The sequence below is a fragment of the Geotrypetes seraphini genome, chromosome 16 (genome assembly GCF_902459505.1).
Source record: "Geotrypetes seraphini chromosome 16, aGeoSer1.1, whole genome shotgun sequence".
NCBI classification, from domain to species: domain Eukaryota; kingdom Metazoa; phylum Chordata; class Amphibia; order Gymnophiona; family Dermophiidae; genus Geotrypetes; species Geotrypetes seraphini.
In genome coordinates, this window is record NC_047099.1 from 37,651,972 (window position 1) to 37,674,509 (window position 22,538).

Below are 22,538 nucleotides of genomic sequence, written 5' to 3' on the forward strand. Positions count from 1 at the left end.
GCATTTTGGGTATTATAAATTTATAGAAAGGATGTTCCATTTTTTAAATCTTATGTAAAATGCAGTGAACCACCCAAGTTATTTAACAGGACACCCTTCTTTGTTATGATGGAACTATATTTTAGATATAAACTGTAATTGAATTATTTTTAATGACACAAATTATATGTATTATTCTCCATCTTTTATCAAGCTGTGCTAGAGGTTTTTAGCGCAGGCCAGTGAGGTAAGTGCTCTGACACTCACAGAATTCCTGAGCGTTGGAGCACTTACCTCACCAGTCCCTGCTAAAAATCTCTAGCTCAACTTGATAAAGGTGTGTATGAGTGGTGGAATTCTGTGCAAAAAATTGAAAATTCTGTGCACAATATTTCAAAATTCTGCAAAGTTTATTTGTTGTGTTTTGCATAGAATCACCCTATCTTAAGGCCTGAAATTCCTTCCTGTCTTTCTTTTCCTTTCTTAGGTTCCAGCCTCCTCTGCTCCCTCTCTCACTCCAGCTGCAGCCTCCGGCTTCCTGTCTCCCTCTAAATCCCACTTCTCTCTCACTTGCACCCTGAATGCCTTCACATGGTGTAGCATTTCTCTCCCTTCCTTTCTTCACTGGCTAAGAATCTCTTCCTCCCTTCCCACCCCCTTTCAGGTCTGGGTCATACACTCTTCCTCTCTCTACTATCTCCCCAACTACCTTGTAGGTCTAGCATCCATGCTCCCTCACCTATCCAACCACTTCTCTCACTTGCACTCTGAATCCCTTCCCTGCTACTCCTAGTCTGGCATTCCTGTCTCTCTCTCTCCACGGCTAAGCATTTCTTCCTCTCTTCCCACCACCCCTTTCTGCTCTGAGTCACTCTCTCTACTATTCCCCCACCCCCATCCCCACTTGTAGATCCAGAATTCATGTCCCCTCACCCCATCTCGCCATCTCTCTCGCACGCATCTCTTACTCTCTTCTCACCTTTCTGGTCTGGGTCATTTTCTTTCCTCCCCTTCCCCTACTTATGGGTTCACCATCCATGTCTCCTTCTCTCTCCCCCACCCAAATTGCGGTCCACCATCCATGTCCTCCCTGCCTTCTGCGGATCTGCTTTCTCTCAATCTCCAACTACCCCACCTGTGGTATCTCCCCGATGTACTGCTCCTGACCTGAAAACACCCCTTGCTCCCATGCAAGGGTCTGGCTTCCAATTGATCTCCCCTCCCTGTATGAAGCCAATATCTTTTACCCTTGGGCTTTTCCAAGGCAACAGCAGCCGCCAGCCAGAAGAGGCAGTGCTGTAAACAGGCTGATTGCAGCTGGACCTGCTATAGCCTTTCCTCTGCAGTGTCAGAAGTGAAGTTGACCTGCTGTTGCTTTAGGAGAGCCTATAGGTAAGAGATACTAATTTCACAAGGGGAAGGGGGTCAATTGGAGGCCAGACCCACACAGTGGGGGAAGGGGAAGAAAGAAAATGACCCATACCAGAAAGGAGGGTGAGAAGGGAGTAAGAGATTCATGCGAGAGAGATGGCGAGGTGGAGTGAGGGGACATGAATTCTGGACCTACAAGTGGGGTTGAAGGGAATGGTAGAGAGAGTGACTCAGAGCAGAAAAGAGTGGTGGGAAGAGATGCTTAGCTATGGAGAGAGGGAGACTGCTTGTGCAGAATTCTGTGTGGATGGGAACTACTGCATAAATTTTGCGCTGCACAGAATTCCATCAGAAGCAGTTGTATTTTTAGTCATGCATTGTTTGAAAGCTGAAACTGCTTTTGTTGTACCTCAGCTTAAGCACAATGTTAGAAAGACGACTAAAATATAAACACAACAAACTTCTAAATGTGATTGCTTACAGCCTTGCATAATGACATTGTAGGCATGGTATTCTTGTTACACTGCTCCTTGTCCTCCCTGCTGGAGGAACATTTTCAATTCCAGAAGGGAATATTGATACATTTATTTTAAAAGGCCTCCGGTGCATGAGACGAAGGTGATAAAAAATAAATAAATAAATAAAGAAGTCCCATAATGGAAAATATGATATTGAAATAAAGTACTAGAAGGATTCACTAGCCATTGACTATCCACACCCTTGCAATGGACCACCCCAGCCATAAAAGGCTGGCATCTGTAGTCAGGATCACCCATGTTGCTATGCGATTCTTTGGACAGTGCCCCAGTCTTAGCCACTATCGCAACTCTGATTGGTTTACACTGTCCATTCCAAAGGCATCTGAAGGGAGTTCATCTGTGGCGAGCAGCAGGACAATTGTGCGCTCTGGAAAGGATGGAGATGAGTTTTCGCCCATGGTACCACCTGTACAATCACCATCATGGAAGGCATGATCAGAATCTTAATCTGCTGCCTCAACTTTTGTTTGCGAGCCTCCAGAAGAAAGACAAGGCCCTTTGCCGTGTTGAATATAATCCCTAAGTACACCAGAGATTGCAAGGGATCCAGATAATAGAGAATGACACAGGGATAAAATCTGTCTCTGTCCCCGCAGGAACTCAATTTCCCTGTCCCATCCCTGTGAGTTTTGTTGCTGTCTCTGTACCATTCCTGTAAGCTCTGTCTTAACAGCACAAGCCTCGAATACTTATGATTTTAAAGTGTTTGAGATTTGTGCAGATGAGGACAGAGCTTGCAGGAATGGGGAAGGGACAGGAAAAAAACTTGCGTGGACAAGAGAAGAAAATGAGTCCCCGAGGGGAAGGGAAAAATTTTGTCCCCGTGTCATTCTCTATCAGATGACTCTATTGGAAATTGACGATCCAGCCCAGTTCCTGCAAGAGGACCACTTGCGTCACTTCCCTGTGGCCCTCTGCCTGGGACACAGCCCTGATGAGCCAGTCATTCAAGTACTGATGAACCTGAATCCCGGTTTTGCATAAATGTTCTGCCACCACTACCATCACCTTGCTAAACGTGTGATGCCGCTGCTAGTCCAAATGGGAATGCTGAGAACTGAGAAACCTTCTCTGAGTCATAACAATAGGTTATATGCAAATAAGCCTCTGTGAGATCCTGCATTTCCACTCCTTCCAGATGTTCCCATCTAGACAATTCCTTGACAAGACTCTCCTGTTCCAAGAGTTGTTAGTTGGATAATATAGAACTAACAACTCTTGGAACAGGAGAGTCCTGTGTATGAGTTGTGAATATTGAGGACCTTCTCTTTACCACACTTTATGAATATTGAATTTAGTATAATTATTTTGTAGTGTGAACTTAGAAGATCAGTATTTTTCAACTATTTTAGAAGGAATATTATTGTCAGTTTTATATATTTTTTCTTTTTTGGATTGTTTTGTTGAAGGAATTTCCTTTATGACATTATTGTACATCTTTCACCAGCTGGTACTTATATTTCTCATTAGTTAGCCCTGCTTTTTGTCAATGCAATACAAGATGAAAGGGGGATGGCTCTCCAAATTACCAAACCGCAGCAATTTGCCTGTATTTTACTTACTCTGTTGTTTTGTACACATCAGAATACAGTCCCGCCTTCTGGTACTTCTTTTTTGGGGGACGAGCAGCTTTCTTCTCTCTCTGTACTAAGGTTGGCAAACGTTGTAAAGTGCATTCTGACTCCCGAGGCTTCTTGGTGCCTTCAGAGAGGCTGTTCGGTACCACTGTTGTCTCAGAAAAGCTGGAAAAGCGTTGAGAGATGTGAATCAATTCAGACACTACCTTTACAATCATGACAGTATGAACTAGGAAAGCTGCCTCTAACAGAAGGCTCAAGTACTGTTTTTTTTATTGTTCTTTAAAAAGGTATCAAACTACAAAGATTCCATTATGTAACAAATATGAGTTCCAGCAAGTCACCTTCCTACAGAATGATTTCCAGCTAGTCCAAAAATAAACAGAATATTATGGATGAGTGAAAGTTCATGTCAGTAAAATCCCTTTGTGGGTTCTGACACACAAGTTTGCCCATCCACTGCTCCATAAAACATACTGACAAATCTGATCATCAGGATTTACCGATAAATGTATGTGTACTCTGTGTGTATACAGCACCTCTGTGCCTGCTCTGTCCAAATTACACCCCTGAAAAACATGCGACTACAAACTGTGTAAATGGAAGCACTAGCTTTCAGTGTGCCTTTTTATGCGTGTTTACCCCTCTGCCAATTTTATTATAGCCATTTTTGGTGCATAAAACAGGATTGACATGTGGAAAATGCTTTATAAGATTACCCTCACTATAGTTTAATAAAAATTTTATGTAAGTGGTTTTCCTGTATCAAAATGCTGAGACAATGTTAGGTAGCTGATAAGTTTCAAGGCACACTTCTAATGACAGTATTTAAACTAACTTCTCTTGGGGTGGTGTCTCCCAAGCAGTTACTCACCTGTAGTAGGTGTTCTCCAAGGACAGCAGGTATATATCTTCCCACATATGGGTGTACTGTTACTTTATATTTTAGAATCACCCATACCACGCACATGTTAATAGAAACATAGAAAAGTGACGGCAGAAAAGGGCCAAGGCCCATCAAGTCTGCCCACTCTATTGACCCACACACCCTCCTAACTACCCTGTGAGAGATCACACTCTGATGTCCCATTCCCTCTTAGAGATCCAACATGAGCATCCCATCTGTTCTTAAAATCTGGCACGCTACTGGCCTCAATAACCTGTGCTGGAAGCTCATTCCAATTGCCAACCACTCTTTCAGTGAAGAAGTACTTCCTGGTATCGCCATGAAACTTCCCGCCCTTTATTTTCAGCGGGTGCTACCTTACTGCCTGAAGCCAGCTCGCAGGACCTGCAGTTCAGTAAGAAAGCTAAGAAGCAAGCAAGGGGAAGTGGGTGGGTTGTGAGAATATAAAAAGATTTGGGGCAGCTGTGCGCATGACTACTGAAAAGGGCTCAGGACGTTCAGAGAGGGAAAACTGAAAATCACCAGCGAAGGTGAGGGGAAGGGAGAGAGATGCCCAGACTGCAGCGATCAGGAAGGGGTTGATGGACCATGCCGTCACGAGGGCTGCTGACTGGGAAGGGTGAGAGGTGAGGCAACACGTGCAAGATACATAACTGCAGGGACAAGTTCATTCACTGCTCCACAGGGTGGTGAATGGCCTTGTCCCCATACCCATGGCAACCAGTTTTTTTTCCCTCCCCATTCCGGCGGGATACCTGCGGGTAACAGTCACCATGTCATTCTCTAATCTACATGACCTAGGAAATACTAAAAGGGACAGGGAACAATGTCCTGCAGTTGGTAAAATATGCATAGTGACAGCTGGAAAATCTCCTTAGTGCAGAAGGTACTAGTATGACCAAAGAAGGGCTATAATTAATATTTTACTCAATGCTTTTATTATGCCACATTTATGTTTTATTATTGTAAACTGCTTTGGACGATCCTTTTTGGAATGTGAATGAGGCCTATAAATATTTTAAATAAAATTATCAATATAACCAGAACTATAAAATGTAGGAAGGCAAGTGAGCAGACTAAACGGATCAAATAGGCCTTTATCTACAAACCTCTTCTAAGATGCTAAGAATTTCAGTAGCCCTTCAGCAAATGAGTCTCTCCACTTTCATTGAATGGACTAAGTTATATCTTAACCTGTATCCTAAAGACAGTGTTCTCACCTAGAGTGGTAGGATAGTACATTAGTCAGATTGTGAGCCCAGCAGGAAAGTTAGGGAGAAATACTTGAGTACCTGAATGTAAGCCACTATAAATATGAAAATAAATAATAGTTATCTTCTGGATGTAGTCACCTTCTCCATTTCAGAAACTGGGCAAAATGATGGGTCATCTGAAATGGCTAGCAGGCCAACTGGTCTAAATTAGGTAGGGTTTTACTATTATTGGAAAGAAGTGATTTCCCCCACTATATCCTATAGCACCTTGAGAGTTACTTGGAGGCCTCACATCCAAGTCTCGACCTTAGTTCTCGGTTATTTCAGAATGGCATAACTGTTAGTATGTTAAACTAAATAATTTTAAAAAACTAAAATTACCTTGAATTGCCCTCCTGCTCATCCTCCGGGAGAGACTTTTGCCTCTTCTTAATTTGCTCCTCAGTGAGGAACTGTTTCCTCTTACAGCCTTTTCTTTGCTCCGAGTTCAAGTTTACGCTCTGTACTACAGCCTCAATTATGTCAGTGACTGTGTCAGAACTGGTCCTGCTCTCATCTACCAATTTGCAACTGTCTAACTGAGCAGCCTGTAGAGCTGAGACTGGACTGACTGACTCAGGGGGACATTTCCTGGGCCTGCCCGGTCTGCGTTTTACAAAGTTGTTTCCTGTCCGTGACTGCCTTTGCAGCTTTTTTGCTTTCAAGATTTTATTGACGTGGTCCAGATTTTTCTTGGTTGCCAATATTTTATCATAATTGCACATTTTCCTAGCTTGTTGCTGCATAGCCTCCACCATGCTTCTCTTGAGATGAGAGGAACAGTTGCTGGATAACAAGCCTGAATGAACACCGATGCCATCACCAGATGGAATGTTTGACACTGCAGGGACTAATAGGTTCTCCTGTTTGCCTTGTCCAGTGCCCTTGTTTTGGGCTCTGCCTGGGCTGGCAGAGGGTGAGGCAGAGATATTGGCTAGGACAACGGCTTCTATGGTATTGTCTAAGGCAGCCTCATTTTCGCAGTGTGTGACACGCTGTAGTAAAAAGTCCACTGATTCTTCTATGGAGTTTCCCACTTTTGTAACTCGGCTGGTTATGCCAGTACCTGAAAAACAAACATTATAGTTCATCAAAATGGAATGAAATTTACTTTTAAAACTTGCAAAGGGAATTAATAATTCTTTCACTATTTCTAGACATAGAGTGTATCAAACATGCAACTGGCCAATTACTTTACAGCAACCTTATTCCTTCCCTTACCCCTGGCTGAGAAACTGCATAAATGAACCCAAACTGACCTACAATGCATTCCGAAAATCAATTAAAACCGCCCTATTCGACAAATTCATTGACTAAACAGACGACCTTCTCTCACTATGATATTCCCCGCTGTAAACGCTAACTCAATCTCTCAGGTAACTCCAATTTTCATGTATTCTTTACCCATGGAACTCCAATTGCTATGTAACTTTTCTATTTATGCTTCCTGTTATTCGCTGACTGTCCAGCCTTCTTTCAATGTGAACCGCCTAGAAGTTGCTTGACTATGGCGGTATAGAAAAATAAGTTATTATTATTACTATTATTATATCACTTATCCAAATCTCCCTGTAACTTGTACTGATAGCTATGCTATTTAAAACAAATTTAAGATTATATAACAAAATAGTCCAAAGTAACAAAACTGAACATTTTCCACATTAAAAATATTTCTTAAAGTATGTATGACCTCTGGCTCTGCCAGCATGGAGGGAAACTGAGTAAACTCCTCTGCTCCCTTTCCTATCATAGAGTGATATACTCTTGACCCTGATGCAAGATTTGGTAAGTGTTAGCATGATTTGAGAGTGGACTGGTAGTGAACATTGGTGGCCTGATGCCAAAGAGAATTAAGCTTAAATCCACTCCATTTATAAAGGAGATGTACACAGCAAAAGCTGGGAAAGGGCCACATGCTCAAGATATACAAAGCCCAGGAAAATCATCACATTCAAAACACCCTCCCCACCACCACCAAGTGGAAGGGCTGTAAGAATAGCCGTGGAACTTGGAAAATATATGGGAGCTGATGATGCTGGAGATTTGATCAGCTAAGAAGGAAATAAATGCAGTGGCTGCCTGACTGTGAGAATATATGGTGCCACGCATGAATTACTTGGAGGGGAAATTGATGGACTTAGTCATGGGCTGGGAAAGAGGTTCGGGAATCCATGGAGTGCCGATTGAAATGATTAGAAACTAAGGTGGAGGAGCAGGAAAATAGGCAAAGAAGAGCCAATCATTGGATGTTTGTAGTGCTGGAGGGGCAGGAAGGCTCTGACCTGATAAGTCTTTGTCCAGAAATTATTTTGTGCATATTTTCTTGGGACAGAGGTAAACCCATCCTATGAAATCAATCAGATGCATAGAAAATAGTGCCCTAGACCTAATGCCACATTGCCACCACTTGCCTTAGTAGTTATTAGCTTGGAGTCCCTATACAGAAGGAAAGAACTGCTTCCATAGAAACAGTGTCTCCCTGACAAAGGCTTGAAAGCTGGGTTATGGTTTCCAGCAAAACAAGGAAATTATGTACCTACCCTGGTAAGCTCTTTTCCAGTAGACAGGTGAGACATTTTAGACAGCAGGGTTATATTCCTATGGCAGTGTGCCTGTGCAGAAGGAATCCACTCCAGGTTTTCTCTCTGTGTGTCTCCTGTACATCTCTAGGCCACCAAAGGACCTGAAGACAGTGCCACGCCGATGGAGTGGGCTGCTTCAAGAAGGAAGAAACCGGGAGAACACAGCTCCTATTTGCTTGCCTATGGAAGAGACACGGCTTGGATGCACATTATTGTGCTGGATGTTTTGGGGTTAACTGTGTTGGATTTTACTCCAGGATATTTACATTTCCATAACAGTGACCCTAAAAGGTCTTGCTTTAGTGGTTTATATTGCCTTTGTACTTGTTATTACTTATTATGGAGATGTAGTTGTTTTCCTTCTCTGCATTAATTAATAAAAAAATTCCTTATGCTTTCCGCTTTCTTGTGCTGCTTCTCTTACAAGCAGTTTCCAAATGGAATTGCACATACTGTTTCACTGTTCACTGACTGGAACCTTGAAAAAGCAGCCAAGGTCAAAGAGAAAAAGTATATAGGATAAAGAGAGAGGCCACGGAACAATGATGATTTTGAAATGTTACATTTCACCATTATTTCTTTGCATCCATTTCTTAAGTCTAAATAAATTTCCTTGTCCTGCTAAAAGACATGTGAATTCAAACTTTATAAGATGTATACTGCTTGCATCATCATAAAGTACTTGAAAAACTGTAATGTACAAGAAATATATTCAGAAGTTAATGATGACTAATGCTTTCAATTACAGCTGTAATGGTAGAGGGGAAAATATTTCTTAATTTGAAAGACAGCTAGGACAAAAACTGGTATTTGTTGACCACTTTCAAATTAATGTGGACAACATTTAAAAAAGACAACAAAGCTAGAAAGTGCCACCAGAAGCTTGTTACAGCTTTCTAAGACCCCAAAGTAACTAGCTAATCAAAAAAAAAAAAAAAATCTGTTTTCATGCTGTAAATATGTAGTGCACATATGCTTCTCTGCTGTGCAGTGAGGTGTTAGCTAATGTTCTATTTCTGGGCTTTTGCATAACAAGATTGAAAAGCGTACAGAGCAGCATGCTGCAGTTACCATTCTACAGAAGCATCAAAATGGCTTATGACAAAAGCCACAACAGACTCTTAAATGAGTTTAACTCATTCTAGCTCCTCGCTCTCTCTATGCTGTTGGGTAAAACTGTCCAAGGCCCTACTGATGACTATTATACCTTTCACTGTGATGACTGACTAATTTCTTAGACTACTACCCATTAGTTAAGTCTCAAGAAAGTGGCAAGCCTTCAGAGGAATTTCTTAACGCCACACCATCTGTTTTGTAAATGGAGATCTATAAACAGCTGTAACAACTGGTTACAATGGAAGTACATAACACATTTTCAGACATGTGATGTCGGATGGCCTGCCCTTGAACCTGGCATTACCATTGGGCAATGGATCTAAAGAAATCAGAGTACATGATCCCAGTGACAGCTGCAGCAGTGGTCACACATACTTGGAGAACGTAGGAACAAAGAAGCATTCTCTGAAAACCCCTTATCCTCCCCTACCAAAAAAAAACAAACAAACAACAAAACTTGGCATAATGAGCAGAGGGACTACAAGAAATTTAGAGATAAGGCCAGCTACCATGTCATTTGCTAGCATTTTCTTTCAGTAACACTGATAAAGTTGTCCTTCAATATACAGTAGTACCTGTACCATCCTTCACCATGATATGCCTTAGATTTCCAGTGTCTCTTTGTGTGTCTAGCATGCTTGGAAACTAAAGTACATTAAGGTTTATGACTTCATCTGTCTCAAAGGAAGGAAAAGCATATTGCACATGTGTAAGCTGATCTTCCCCTCTTGAGAATTGCATTTATTCTTGATAAATAGGAATTGTGGTAAGTTTCTCATTATAGTTATCTACAAAGAATTTTTAAGGACTGAAGGATGTGACAGCTCAGTGGACCTGGCAGAGGAGATCTGGGCTCCCATACCACTTGAAAATGGATATGAATCTTTCCACTCCCAGGCTATAGGCTCACATCAGTCCCACACTGATAATTCCTACTGGGCAGGTGTTACATCACAGTGAGCACTGAAGCTGGCATCTGGTAAAGAGGTCCATACAATAAATTTAGTTCAAACCACTGCTTGCCCTGGATCAGTACCATGGAATATCGTTATTATTTAGGTTTTTGCCAAGTGCTGGTGACCTGGATTGGCCACCATGATGACAGGCTACTGGGCTACATGGACCACTGGTCTGACCCAGTATGGCTATTCTTATGCTCTTGTATGTCCAGGTACTGAACTGGAAGCCAAGGACAGGCCTCAATGACGAGATGAGAGCACACAAAGGAGTCGTGAGGACATGATGTCAAGAGATCAACCAAGGTTAGTTATATAGTTCAAAAAGTCACTTTATTGATGAGTATGCCACAATGGCTCAACAACTCGACACTGGCAGTGTTTCGGCGTCTGTGCCTTTATCAAGTCTGTCTTGAATGTGGCCACAGTGCATACGTGCACTTGGGTAGACGCGCTGTAGAGATGTCGGTAAAAGCAATGCAGAAACTAGTGATCAATGATCTTCAGTTTTACTTTGGACACTAGTTTCTACATTGCTCTAACCGACATCTCTACAGCGTGTCTACCCGAGTGCACGTATGCACTGAGCCACATTCAAGACAGACTCTTGATAAAGGCAGACGCCGAAACACTGCCAGCGTCTAGTCTTTGAACCACTGCGGCATACTCATCAATAAAGTGACTTTTTGAACTATATACCCTTGGCTATCTCTTGACATCTTGTCCTCATGACTCCTTCCTTGTATGTTCAGGTGCCAGGTGGTATTTACATTTTGGAACAGAAGTAAATTCCAACAAACTTCCTGTAAAGCATAGTTACTTACTGTAGCAGATGTTATCCGGGACAGCAGGCAGATATTCTCACATGTGGGTGACATCATCCACGGAGCCCCGGTACAGACAGTATTAAAAATGTGCTGTTGCATGAACCCCGAGTTGCAGCCCAGCCTGAGCATAGCAGAAGGCAATAATGCCGCTAACCATGCGGAATTAGTTCTCTTGGTTACAGGCCGGCACAAGTATTAGGATCAAAGGAGATGAACAATTGAGGAGATGGTCCATGTGGCTTCGTCTGTTGTAAGACACCAAGGTTCGTTTACAATCTAGAGTATGAAGAGCTGTTTCTCCAGGGTGAGAAAAAGGCTTGGGAAAGAAAACTGGACGCACAATCGATTGATTCAGATGAAATTCCGTGACTACTTTTGGCAAGAAATTTAGGATGGAGCAGAGAACCACCTTATCCTGGTGGAAAGCTTAAAAAAGGTGGGTCCAATACCAATGTTTGAAACTCACTCACCCAACCCAAGTGAGATAGTTACGATGAGCAGAAAGCATAAAAAAGGTGGGTCCGACACCAATGCTTGAAACTCACTCACCCAACCCAAGTGAGATAGTTACGATGAGCAGAAAGCATTGGCTCAAATGGAGGTTTCATCAGTCTGGTGAGAAGAACAGAAAGAACCCAAACCACTAGAAGCGGTTTGATACTGAAAAGTCCTTTCATAAACCCGGAAAGAAGAGAATGAGCAGTCAGAGAATTATTATTGACTGGGACATGGAAAGCACTGATCTAAGGTGAACTCTGACTGAAGTGGTTTTAAGACCTGAATTGGAAAACTGGAGAAGGTAATCCAACATTGAAGACATGGAGAGGGATGAAGCATCTTGATGATGAAAAGAACAGCATGATGAAAACTGTATCCACTTCTGTTGGTAGCAGTGCTGTGTAGATGGTTTTATGGATGTATCTAACATGACACTGATAGGATCAGAAGATCAGCAACTGCTGAGGTCATCCCAGGAAATACCAAGCAGTCAAGTACAATGACTGCAGATTGGGAAAACCAGTAGAAAGGCATCTGCCCCTAGATGATAAAGAGAGAATTGCCTGGAAAAGAAGTGAATAACAAAAATCATTCACAAAATAATTTTTATGTATTGGTAGGATATAGCTCAGAGACATGGAGGGGTCACCAATGGGGACGAACCCCGACCACCTCACCACCCAATCATTGCTTGATCCTCCTTTTTAAAAAAATTATTATGCAAAATGTCACTTAAGATTGATTAAAAAAAACTTGCACACTCTTCAAAAAGTATTTAAGAAGTGAAAACCACTTAACTAATGGTTGGTTTCGACATGGCACGTTTTGATTGCTGCTTCAGGAAACCAAACAAGACTGGAGTTCTAAAGTCCGTAAACTGGTTTGTCAGCAAGAGCGGGTGAAATTTTGGAAAAACATAAGTTCTTCCTTCTTACAGAGGCTCTCAAAATCGCTGGGAGGAGGTGGAGTTGGGTCAGAGTCCAAACTATACGACTCTGTTGCAGAGAGCTCTGGCAAGTAAGAGCAGGAACGATCTGTGAGATCAGAGTCATATTGCTGAATATGCCCTGGTGTTGTTGAGACCGGTGCTGAGGAGAGCATCTAGTAGACTGTGAGTGTCTGTGAGAATGGTGCTGAGTCGATCTGTCATTTCTCCTGATGGAAGATAGTTGGTGTCGATGCAAAGTGGAAGTACGATCCCTAGAAGAATGATGCCTTGGTACCGATTGGTGTTGCTGCGGAGTGCGGGACCAGTGTTTTGTGAAGCTAGATGATTGCTGGGACTAGGCTGGCTCCAAAAGCATCTTGGTTGGTACCTAAGTCTGTTGCAAATACAGCATCAGAGATAGATTGTGCTGTACCAACTCCCGAAGCTGATCTTGGAGCAATGGCACTGGTACCAAGACCGACATCGGCATAGATGGTGGTGCTGCTGCTGTTGGTGTCGAGGTATTGGTGACCTCGATGAGGCACACCTCAGGGAAGAAGCCACTTGCAACAATGGAGATCTTGTTATCAGACCTGTGACCCTTAGAATGCACCAAGGGCATTGAGGCCTAAGAAGACATCAAGGTACAGTGAGAGGGGGAGGAGTGCTTGTGCCTCTTAACTCTTTTAGTTGATTCCCCTGATGAAGGTGGTACCGCAGCCATAGACGAAGACCTCAGTGTCGAGGACGGTGCTAGTACCGAGGCAGAAGGAGGACTCCAGGCTTCAGGATCTGCGGACCTAGACATGGTTGATGGAACTGAGGTGGACCTGAAGATTTTCTCACGCTGAAGTTGTCTGGATTTTAGAGACCTCTTGTGCAAATTGGAGCAAGGCAAGAAAGACTCGGGTGATGGGCAGGGCCAAGGCACTGAAAGCACCAGTTATGAGGATTAGTGGACAATATGGTCCTGCTACACTGAGTGCAGCATTTAAAATCACTTGGCTGTTTTGTTGTGGAGGGAAAAACCACCAATAAGAGGTCAAAGGACTCAAATTGTTCAGGGAGCTCAAGTAGATGGAATAAGGAAAAGGCTCCAGGCTTGAAAACAGGCTCTGAGGGGCCTGAAGGCCTGAAAACTAAAATAACTCAAAACTGAAAAAAAATTGAACCGAAAGGAAAAATTGAAAATAATACAGAAATGATGAGATAAGGATGGCAAAAAAGCAATCGGGAAGGAAGTAAACAGTGCTCTTGGAAGAAATCCAAGAAAACAGTGCTTTCAGCTCTGCAGAAGACTGAAAACTGATGGCTCTGCGAGCTGTCTTCAGGTGGGAAGGCTCCAGCGCATGTGCAGTGTCGAGACTTAAAAATTTTTAAAGTGATATCACACTTTTTCACTGTCCATACCAGGCTTCTTGGATGACTTCACCTACACATGAGAATATTATACTGTCTGTCCTAGGATAAAAGGATTTACATCTACTGCAAGAGATGAAAGGCTCATTCTGCTACTCAGCAGATATTTGGAAGCATGACTGGTGTAAATGAGCATGCTAGTGAGAGAGCAAAAGTGCAGCCATAACTTGACTTGCCTGTGGATGTGCTCTCTGAAGCTGTTCTCCTCCTGGAAGGACTGATGCTTGTGTTCTCACTCTGTCTCAAAGAGACTGATTTGTCAGGTGCTTGAGGTATGCCTATTCAGTATAGAAAGAAAGAATGATTGATATGCATTATTGGGAAGAAATGTAATTTAGATATAGAAACTTTACTTATGCAACTATCTAGCTGAAATAGTATTGCCGTGATTCCTTAGTTAGCCACATCATTTACTTATTGGACTTCCACGATACCAACTGCGTAGACTCCAGCTAGTACAGAATACTACGGCTCAGGCTTCTTTATAATCGCTCAGAATTCGACCATATCACTCCGCTTCTCAGACTTCTGATCTCTTTCAGGATACCTTTCAAATATAATTTTCTCACTTTTCAGATTCTGGACTCTGGTCTTCCTCTATTCAGGAGAGAGCTGTGTTCCTCAAAAAAAATCCTTACTGTCTATTCCATTCTTTAGGCAGCTGTTTTTGGATATTTACAGAGAATTTAGTTTCTCTGTAATGGCTCCAACTCTCTGGAACTCCCTCCCGTTATATCTGCAAACAGAAAAATCCCTGAACTCATTTAAGTCTCACTTGAAGGCTTATTATTTCAAAATGGCATTTGAACCTAATTCTTAATAGTTTGTCACTTTGCAACTTTTGCCATGACTTGAGACTAAGGAGTCTTTATCTCTGCAATATTTTAACCTAATTCCAATTAGATAGTTAATTTCCTTGAACTTTTTCATATTACTAGTGATCAGGTAGTCACTATCTTACGCTTATCTTTACTTTTCTTTTCCTTATTCTTTCTGTATCTTACCCTCTTGTTCATATTCTGCTTGTTTTTTTTTCCTTAAGATAGTATAAACTTTTCCTACCTTTTTGTGTCTAGTTTGGTTAATTTGTTTGTGTACTTTTGTTTGTGTACTTTCCCCATTATGCTGTACCTTCCTAACATTAAACTCTTGTAAACCACGCCGAGCTCCATAATTATGGAGAGGATGCGGTATATAAACTTAAGGTTTAGTTTATTTTATTGCCCACTGGTTTTATTTAATGTACACCGCTTTGATTTGACTTTTTGTTAAAAATGGCGGTATATCAAATAAAATAACTTTAACTAATCATGAAAACAAACAAAGCATCTCTTAAGATATTGATAGAGAAATTTTACTAAGAGGGCTCATATAAAATCTATAATACCTTGAAATACCGTATTTTTCACTCCATAAGAAGCATTTTTCCCCCCAAAAGTGGGTGGCAATTGCTGTGCATCTTATGGAGCAAATATTGCATCACAGACAGTGATGTGCAGTGTTCTCCCTAGTGTCTTTTGGCGCCCGGCTAATTTAGGTGAGTGCCCAGCTGTCTGCCAGGGAAACTTACAGTATATATGGTACCTTTTTTTTAATCCTGTATCGGCAGGAGTAAGTTTTTCTGCACTCTTGCCGCATGCTGAGCCCCTCCCTCACTGGACGTTTGCCTCAGATCTTGCAGCCAGTGGCACAAAAGGCAGAAGCGAGCTTTTCACGCTCCAGTCTGGCCCCGTGCCACTCCCTGAATGCCGTCAGTTCTCACGAGTACCATTCATATTACAGCAGGCAAAAGAGGTCATAAAATAAAATAATTGATATGCTTCTTCTTGAATATACTTTTGTGAACACTAGAAAAAGTTTTTACACTGGTTTGGCAAACCTTTTCCCTGTGTGATTTTTCTAAAATCCTAAATAAATCGCTAAAAGTATCTACAAACACTATTGTAGACAGCGCTTTTTTTCCTGCTCCGCTTGGTATGTGTGCCCAGAAACTCAGGTACTGGCTTCGGCACATCTTTACATATTATATACATATTATATGTAAAAGATGTATATGTATGTATATATATATATATATATATATATACACAGAGAGAGAGAGAGAGAGAGAGAGAGAGAGAGAGAAAATGTGGTAATTAGTATGGTAATTTTGACATATCACCTTTCCTCCATGGATATCAAAGTGGTTTATAATACACTGACTAGTAATCAGGTACTCTTAAGCATGTACCCTATTCATCCTGGCAGGCTTACAATCTAAGGTATCTGGGGCAATGGAGGGTAAAGTGACTTGCCAGGGTCACAAGGAGTGGGACTGGGATTGAACCAGCAACCTCAGGGTGCTGAAGCACAAGCTCTAATCACTAGGCCACTCCTCTACTCCATTCCACAAAACCTTTGTCTACCCTGTAACTGTTCAAGTACATTAACACTGGCAGCATAGTTCTTATATCTTTATGATTTTTATTCATACTACGGTACTCCTCCCAAATGCACAATTTATAGATTAACTAAATCTGAATGTACCTGTGTGAGTTTATTACATTACATTAGGGTTTTCTATTCCGCCATTACCTTGCAGTTCAAGGTGGATTGCAAAAGAATTATCAAGGAAGTATTACCACAAGAACTTACCAAAAAAAAAATTGGTCATTTTCAAAGAGAGTAAGAAATGAGTATGGTTATTTGTTTGGGGTAGTCGGTAGAGGTGGTGTTTGAAACTTGCGGTGTTATTTCTTTTTTTAGGGATTTCTTTTTTTTTTTTTTTTTTTAAATTTTTATTTATAAGTTTTCCATTCTTACATTATTTAAGTAATATAATATACAATTAATTATTACATATCTTAAATATTATCATTAATAATACATCATGTTGAAAAATAATATGATAACACTTATACAATAATATGTATAGTATAAATCCCATTCCCTTTTTATATAATATATTTCATTAATTATTCAAAACCCACCCCATTCATGTATAATTATTTATCTTTGTGCTAAGAACTAATCATTAGAATAATTTGTCAATGGTTGCCAAATTTTATTAAAATTAAGAAGATTTCCCTGTTGTAAAGCTATTATTTTTTCCATTTTATAAATATGACAAACAGAATTCCACCAGAATGTGTAATTTAATTTGGTGTAATCTTTCCAATTTTGGGTAATTTGTTGCATGGCGACTCCTGTTAATATCAGTAATAGCTTATTATTATTTGCTGAAATCGGACTCATATTTCTCATTGCAGTGCCAAATAATATGGTGTCATATGAGAGTCCTACATGATTTTCTAGTAATTTATTAATTTGGGGCCAAATTGAATTCCAAAAAGCATTTACATAGGGACAGAAAAAGATTAAATGATCTAACGTCCCTATTTCTAATTTACAATGCCAGCATCTATTAGATCTAGTACTATCTATTTTTTGCAGGCGCTTTGGGGTCCAGAACACTCTATGTAATAAGAACAACCATGTTTGATTCATAGATGCTGACCTTGTAGATCTTAATCTCCAGGACCAAAATCTTGGCCATTGAGATTCAGAAATTTTCTGTCCAATCTCAATACTCCAAATATCTCTAAGACCTGTTTTCTTTTTTTTATTTAAAAATCCGTATATCAATTTGTACCATTTTGCGGCTTGGTGACCCAAAAAATCCGTCTGGAAACATAGAACCTGTAGGCTATATTGATTATTTAGATTTTTCCATTCAGGGAACCCTACCTGAATGGCCTGCTTCAATTGCATCCATTTAAAATATTGTGTTTTATTTAAACCAAATTTGTTTTGCAATTGTGAAAAACTAAGCAGTGATCCTTCTGATATGACATCATTCAATGTTCTTATTCCTGCATTTATCCATTGTTTCCAGACGATTTTATTTCCGCCAATTCTGATCCTGGAGTTTATCCATATTGATTGAGTTAGAGATTTAATAATAGGTTCTGGTGATAGATTACTGATATATCTCAATGTTTTCCAAGTGTCAAATAAAATTCTGTGGTCTTTGTATTTTTTAGGCATTGTTATGGTTATTAATTGTTCTGGATATAAAGGGAACAGGAGCCGCCATTCTAAATATAGCCAATCTGGTACATTTTCTAAAAGGTCTGGGAGGATCCAATACATACCCTGTCTTAAGATATAGGCTTGATGATACCTATAAAAATTTGGAAAATTTACCCCCCCTTCCACAATTGGTCTTTGTAATGATACTAAAGCGATTCTTGGTCTTTTCCCACACCAAACAAATTTTGTAAGAATATTATTAAGTTTTTTATAAAATGACCCCTGAAAAAATATTGGAATCATACTCATTTGGTAACAAACCACAGGCAATATCATCATTTTAATTGTTTGAATTCTTCCCCACCAAGAAAGATGTAATGGATTCCATTGCTCACACATTTCTGTTATTTTTTTTAATAAAAGTTTTTCATTCTCTTTGATTGTGTCTTCTATTGTATTTTTGATCATAATTCCTAAGTATTTTATACCATCCTCTTTCCAAATAAATGAATATGGGTCAAATAATCCTTTGGTACAATGAACATTTATTGGGAGAATTTCAGATTTATTCCAATTAATTTTATATCCAGAAAAAGTACCATATTTTTCTATTAAATTTAGTATACATGGAATAGTAGTTTCCGGTTTTCTTAAATATAATAATATATCATCTGCATATGCAGATAATTTAAATTCAAAACTGGTAAATGATATTCCCTCTATCTCCTTAGTTTTGTTTATTGCAATTAATAAAGGTTCTAGGACAATATCAAAAAGTAAAGGAGACAGAGGGCATCCCTGTCTAACTCCCCTATGCAAGTTAAATCTATTTGATAAATTATTATTAATATATAATCTTGCTCCAGGAGAGCTATACAATGTCTGAATCATTTCAATAAAACCGGATCCTATACCAAACCATTGTAAAGCTTGGTATATAAAATTCCATTCCACTCTGTCAAAAGCTTTTTCTGCATCTAAAGATATTAAAAAAGCTGGATCATTTATATTTTTTGCTAAATTTAATGAGTGGAATGCTAATCTAGTATTATTTGATGAGTGTCTTTTAGCAATAAATCCTGTTTGATGTACATCAATAATGAAAGGGAGAGCTTTTGCCAATCTTAATGCTAATACTTTAGCCATTAATTTATTATCCACATTCAATAATGAAATAGGCCTGTAATTTGATACCAGAGTAGGATCTTTGTTTGGTTTTGGTAAGACTATAATTATCGATTCTGCCATAGTACCAGAAATTTTTTCATTCTTTAATTGATATTGATATAGATTTAACAGATGTGGTAATATAATATTTTGGAAAAATTTATAAAATTCAACAGTATACCCATCTCCACCTGGAGCGGATCCAACTCTAAGAGACTTCAATGCTGTTTCTAATTCTTTTAAAGATATAGGTTCTTCTAAACTTCCTTTTATATGATCTGGAATATTTGGTCCAATATATGAATTTAAGAAAGTTAATCCGTCTTGTTCTTTATTTTTATAAGAATTGGAAGTATATAATTCTTTATAAAAATCAAGAAATTGTGTTATAATATCTTTTGTGTTGGTATGTGTATTACCTTGTGTATCTTTAATTGCAATAATCTTAGATTTTCTTTTCTTTGCTTTTAGAAAGTTTGCTAATAATTTCCCCGCTTTATTTGAATTTCCATAATATTGTACTTGTTTGTTGAAAATGTCTTTTCTCACAATTTGAGAAGAAATTTCATTGTATTTAACTTTTAATTTTAATAATTCTTGTAATGTATTATTTTCCCATTTCTCAATTAATTTATTTTCTAATAATTTAATTTGCTTTCCCATCTCAATAAATTGTTTTTTTTTTTTGTTTGTTAATAAATGTTGAATATGAAATAATATTTCCTCTCATAGTTGCTTTAAAAGCATCCCATAAGATCTCAGCATTAATATCATCTGATTCATTAAATTGAAAGAATTCTTGCATTTTTATTTTAAAGTCTTCAAGAAATTTTGAATCCGCTAATAAATCATTATTAAATCTCCAAATTAAATCAAAATTTTCAACATCATAATTTTGAAGATTAATCCACACACCAGCATGATCTGAAATTATAATGGAATCAATTGCTGCTTTTAAGACACGCTGCGCTATATTATTAGAAACAAATATATAATCAATTCGTGAAAAAGATTTATGGACCTGAGAACAAAAAGAAAATTCCTGATCATTAAAATGAAGAATTCGCCATATATCTACTAAATCACAAGATAGTATCAAATTATCTAAGCCTAATGATTTTATAACTTTACTTGGTTTTTTATCCAATATCGGATCCATTACAGCATTGAAATCCCCTGCTACTATTAAATTAGATGTAGCCAGTGGTAAAAGCAACTGTTGAATTTGTTTAAAAAACTCCATTTGATTCGTATTAGGAGCATATAAATTGAATAAATTCAGGGTAGTATTTCCCAGAACCATTTCGACATGTACCCATCTTCCTAAGGGATCATAATTAATTAATTTAAAATCTGCATTACATTTTTTATTTATTAAAACAGCCACTCCAGCCTTTTTCTTTAAAGCCGGTGCAAATAAACATTTAGAAATAAAACCTCCAGATAATTTTTTTGATTCAATTTCCGATAGATGAGTTTCTTGAATAAAGTAAATGTCCGCATTTTGATTTTTAAGGAACGATAACAATTTCTTCTTCTTAATAGGATGATTTAAACCATTGACATTCAGTGAATACATTTTTAGATCCATCTAATTAATAATTATATTTATCCAATATTTATCCACTATTCTATGATTATTTATATGATTAGTTCCTAGCACATTCATTAAAAATTTATCCCCTATCCCACCCATTAATTTCCCTCCCCTCCCACCCTTTATCTTATTCTGATTTGGAACACGCATTGGTCATGCAAAACCTACAACTCCATCTCCAGGCAACTAATAATTCATTATATTATTTAAAAACATATTTTTGAATTCAATACATTCTTTATATTTCTACCCTTATATTCTTAAAAATTATATTCATTTAATCTATAAAATTTTATAAATATATGAAATTTATATATATTTGAATCATAAATTATATTCAATATGCATACATATAATATAATATTCTTAATAGATAAACATATTTCAAATGTAGCTCTTATTCTCTATATATATCTCTATATATCTTCATATAAATTAAGTATATCCATTTTTAATATAAATATATAATATGAATCTTAATAATAATGTGTTTCAATCATTTTCATAAATCATTTTCATAATAAATTAATTTGAATGAATAATTGATTAAAATATACATTTTATGTCAATACATAAGTTTTATAATAAATTCATATTTTATTAAATATCTATCATTCATTTACTTATTTTCTTATTTATCATAATAAGTTATTATGACTGAATAATTAAATAAAATAAAATATTTATTAGACATCTATTTTGTTAATTATTTCTGTAAATAATCAATTATTTTTCTTATATATATTTCTTAAAATTATAATTTCCTTATACAGAGTTAAAATATTGATTTTATAATAAATTAATATATTTCATTATTAAATCTTATTCTCAATATAACAATTACAAAATTTTTTTTTCAATATTTAATGATAATTTCTTTGTTACTCATTTATTATTACTTAATCTTAATAATTTAATATGCTATATAATTAAATGTATTATCTAATTTGATTAAAACTTGTATTTTATATATAATTTTTTATTTATATTTTGATAATAAATATTTTTATATATTTTTTTTTTTTTTTTTTTTTTAATATAATAATAATTAATAATATTGGATGCTGATTTTTAAATATTATTATATTATTGCATCCATTATTCCAATAAATACTATTTCCAGTTAATAACATTTCTTATGTCTTAAAAAATATTTTTTTTTTTTTTTTTTTTTTTTTTTTTAATAATCTTCTTTATTTTCCTTTTTTTCCATCTTCATTCTTCTTTCTTCTTTCTTCTTTCTTCAGCTGAATTGTTCTGTTTTTTATATAAACTTAGGATCTTTTTGTGCCAGAAATTCTTTCAGCTTTGCCGGGTCTTGAAAATATATGGATTTATTTCCACTGGATATTCTCATAGTGGATGGATAATATAGACCATATATGTATCCTTTTTCCTTCAGCTGCTGTCTGTATGTGAGGAATTGTTTTCTTATGTTAGCAGTATATTTAGCAAAATCCGGTACTAAAATAAGTTTTGATCCTTTATAATTCAAGTTTTTATTTGCTTTTGCCATTTTTAATATTTCTTGAGCTTGTTGATACCGTAGCACCTTGAATATCAAAGGTCTTGGAGCAGCCTGGTTTACAGGCTTTCTTGTGGGGATTCTGTGGGCTCTTTCAATTTCTAACGGCCATTTTGAATTGAGCTGAAGCAGTTTAGGTAACAGATTTTCCAGGAATTGTACTGGATCTTCTCCTTCAATATTTTCAGCCAGCCCCAAAATTCTGATGTTCTTCCTTTTTCCTCGGTTTTCCATGTCCACCATTTGATTTTTTAAAGCTGCTATTTCTTTTTTATCATTGTCATAT

General features: G+C 37.8%; 1 protein-coding gene across 4 annotated transcripts in view; it reads right to left on the reverse strand.

Moving 5' to 3' along the window:
- Positions 1–22,538, reverse strand: part of ASH1L (ASH1 like histone lysine methyltransferase) — a 111,845-nt gene that overhangs the window by 47,269 nt on the left and 42,038 nt on the right. For all 4 annotated transcript variants that reach the window (XR_004537235.1, XM_033924050.1, XM_033924049.1 and 1 more), the window contains exons 4-6: positions 14,129–14,230; positions 5,969–6,692; positions 3,452–3,631 (exon numbers count right to left, since the gene is read on the reverse strand). Coding sequence is in view for 3 of the 4 variants with exons in the window: in XM_033924050.1 (XP_033779941.1) it covers positions 3,452–3,631; positions 5,969–6,692; positions 14,129–14,230 (1,006 nt within the window). In the remaining variant the exon portion in view is untranslated. The remainder of the gene's footprint in view (positions 1–3,451; positions 3,632–5,968; positions 6,693–14,128; positions 14,231–22,538) is intronic.